Here is a 3,807-nt window from a genome sequence, read left to right on the forward strand (position 1 = left end):
TTAATTTTGTTTCCCGACGTAAGCACGGGGCGCAAGTAAGCATGGAGCTCTTTTTTTTTTTTTTTTTTTTTTTTTTTTTTTTTTGGTGTAGATTATTTTGGAACTTGGCGTGAGCATGAGAAATGTACGTTTTTAATGCATCCATCCCCACTGGTGCCTGAGGCGTTACATCTTGTATATCATCGGGTTGTTTGTCCGTCCGTCCGTCAGTCTCACTTCTCGTTTAATAGCTCTAAACCGCTCAGTGGATTTTTTTTCTCGATACCTGGCTCGGGTATGCGACATGAAGGGTAGGAGCGCTGAGTAGGCTTTAGAGGAAATCCCTCCTGTCAATGAACTATGGTTTAAGAGAAAATTGCATATTCAGCTGTTTATCGAAGAATGTCCTGTGTGGACATGAATGGAAGGAGGAGTAGAAAGAGATATACAATCGTTAAATTCTACAAAATGATAGTGGTAATAGGTTATATGTCATTTCAATGAACCGTCATTTATATGCTTTAGCACTGTTTAGACTTTGATCAACGGAACAGTTTATATTTTACTACGCAGTCAGCGATATGAAACACCTAATCTTGATCGCTTGCTTTCAATGTTTTAGTGTGTAATACCGTTTTATTTGATTGTATGTTTTTTTTTTAATGTTTCATTGATGGAAAACATTTGAGAAGGTGAAATGGAGAACTATGATGTCACTCATTTTTATAACGACTTACTACAATTCATATTAATGAGATGTACAATCATATTACAGCCAAATCTCAATTGACATTATTCTCTTGATGCACGTTTAGTAAAGATCAGAATTCTATTTTGAGATTCTTCTTAGTCTTCTTCTTCTTCTTCTTCCAAGTTGATAAGTGATAACAACAGCAACACAATGCAAATCCCTCTTCACCTTCATGTTTTATCTAAAAAGTTACACGGACTGCCTCTTTACAAAGGAAATGTTGACCGTACCAACTCCACGAGCTGATGAAAATTAATGCTTATGAGAAGTAGCCTTGGATGTCGCCTAACAATCAGGCTGGTGATGACCGCTGAATATGAATATAATTGTACTATGATGTGAATGTCGTACCGTCACGCCAACATACATTAGTAAAACTGACCCGAGCTTCCGGCGGGCAACTAATGGCATCGAATGCCTTTAAAGTACTTAAACGATCAGTGCTGAAAGAAAGGAAAGAAAACGTTGATGAGGGCCGGGTACTCGCCTCGATTTTTCACTTAATCTGTCCCACCCCATACCCTCCACCCCAACCCTCCCCTACAAAATATCCGTGAGCGGCGAACGTTTGCGAACGTAGCGAATTTGAGATTCGCCAACTTTTCTGGCGAACGTTTGCGAAAAATCAAGGTTCGCTTCTGCCATTAGCGACAGTTAGCGACTTTTAGCGATGTTTAGCGACAATTAGCAACACTTTAGCGAACGTTTGCGAAAGTGTTTGCGAAACACAGGTGGCGAATATTAGCGAATGTTAGCGAATGTTAACGACAGTTTTGCAAATGTTAGCGACAGTTTTGCAAATGTTAGCAACTGTTTGCAAATCCCTTGCGACAATTGCGAATGTTTTGGGACCTGGAAAATTACCAGGCGATTATGCATAGTCAGACCCATAAAACGAGCGTACAGCCTTCCACTGCATCCAGATCTCTTGTGACCACCGCTCAAGATGGATTTCAAAAGCATGGAAATGAATTTCTGCCAAGAAGAAGCTCAACGTGCGGCTATCCTTGAAGAGCTTCTTTGCCTAGCTGCTGCAGCTACAGCTATCGTGCAGCAAAAGAGAAAAAGAGAAGATGAAGAAAAAAAAGAAAGAAAGAAAAAAAGAAAGACCGTTTGGGTCAGAGAGTGGTTGCTGCAGAGGACAGACTTTGGCCAATACGAAAAGCTCTTGCAGAAGTTGCATGATGGAGATGTAAAGAGCTTTAAGAACTTTCTCAGAGTGGATCCTGGCCTGTTTCAGGAGCTTGTTGAGAGGTTAACCCCCCGCATCCAGAAGAAGGACACAAACCTAAGACGAGCTCTTGAGCCTGGTCTGAAGTTGGCCATTGCATTGAGATACATAGCCAGTGGTGATAGTTATAAGTCCCTGTCCTACGGGTTTCGTGTTGCACCCAACACCATTTCGACCATTGTGCCAGAGGTCTGCCAGGCCATCTATGAGGAACTTCATGAAGAATGCATCAAGCTTCCTACAACTGAGGAAGAGTGGAAGGAAGTTGCCCAGGGCTTCTCCGACAGGTGGAACTTCCACCACACGCTGGGAGCCATTGACGGCAAACATGTGGCTATCCAGGCTCCGTCTCACTCAGGATCCGCCTACCATAAGTTTAAGGGCTATTTCTCTATTGTAATGTTGGCAGTTGTGGATTCCCAGTACAAATTCATGTATTTGGATGTTGGTTCCAATGGCAGCTGCTCAGACGCTGGAATCTTCAAAGATAGTGAGCTGTACTCAGCTTTGGAAGAGGGAGCAGCAGCCCTACCTCCACCAGAACCCCTGCCTGACGATGATCATCCAATCCCCTTTTTCTTTGTGGGGGATGACGCTTTTGGCCTCAAAGACTGGATGATGAAGCCCTATGCCACCAGGAACATGACGAAGCCTGAGAGATTGTTCAACTATCGTCTCTCAAGAGCAAGGCGAATAGTTGAAAATACATTTGGCATATTAGCACACAGATTCAGATGCCTGTTAACCACAATGCTCCAGAAGCCTGAAAATGTGGAAACGATTGTGCTGGCTTGCTGCTGTCTCCACAACTTGTTAGCCGCTAGAACACCACAGAAGATCGCCAGAAGAGCTGACAGAGAAGAGACTGATGCAGACCATTACCAGTGGACAGATGGAAGCTGGAGGTCCGAAGACACACTTGCCTCTTTGCAAGTTGTTGGAGGAAATGTTGGAACCAGAAGTGCTAGAGCCCAGAGAGACTATCTCAGAGACTACTATGCCACAATTGGCAAGGTTTCTTGGCAGGACAAGGCTATTGATGTGAACAAGTACAGGAAGAGATCTACCTGATTTTGAACTGTGTTCGGCAATGCCAAAGACTGATGATGGAAAGTTATGACGTTATCATTATGTGTAAATATCAATTTTTTTGAAGGGTCATTCTGGGGTCCCCCCCCCCCCCCTCTCCAGTTCTCGGAAGCTCTATCTTGCTCAACTCGGTCATGACTATCTCATTTCTATGATTTAGCAGAAAAGTGTACTCTGAAAGTATTGTGTATCGGATTTCCATTTTTTCTGACATCATGACGTAAAATTCAATTCTTTGACACTACAAAATCGTCCCTATCGCCATTGTGTCACGTAATGTGTATTATGCTTATCGAAGAAAAAGAACAAATTCAGCGCAGAAAAGAAGTGTTCTGTCAATAATAGGCAAAGTTTGATTAGTATGACCAAGTTCAGTTTGTTCACCGTGGTTTTGTTGGTATGCACATTATGATTGTGAAGAATGTAATTACAGGTCTTTGGGAATGAATAAGAACTATCGTAAGACCTTGTTTATTGATCCCTGTGTAATTGTTACTGATGAAATACCGTGAGTTCATATTGTTTCTAGATAGGGTACCGATCACCGAAAGTTGTGGTTTTAACAATTCTAATTATCTACAATGTCTCTCGCTATGTATTTTCGGTCCATTGTGGTTTCAGATTCACGGATAGACCAGATTACAAAATCCGGTTTATTTGGTCTGCTACAAATGATAATGCATTCAAAGAAACATCCGAGTTATCTTTGCAGGGGTTCAATGTGACATGTAAAATAGAGTTTTCCCCAATGTGCATA

General features: G+C 42.1%; 1 protein-coding gene across 1 annotated transcript; it reads left to right on the forward strand.

Moving 5' to 3' along the window:
• Window positions 1-283: 283 nt before the first annotated feature.
• LOC140235900 (putative nuclease HARBI1) lies at window positions 284-3,032 on the forward strand. Its single transcript, XM_072315890.1, has 2 exons — window positions 284-290; window positions 1,876-3,032. Exons 1-2 carry the CDS (start codon window positions 284-286, stop codon window positions 3,030-3,032), a joined length of 1,164 nt encoding a protein of 387 aa, XP_072171991.1.
• The last annotated feature ends 775 nt before the right edge of the window (window positions 3,033-3,807 follow it).

Source organism: Diadema setosum, chromosome 12, assembly GCF_964275005.1.
Source record: "Diadema setosum chromosome 12, eeDiaSeto1, whole genome shotgun sequence".
Taxonomy (NCBI): Eukaryota; Metazoa; Echinodermata; class Echinoidea; order Diadematoida; family Diadematidae; genus Diadema; species Diadema setosum.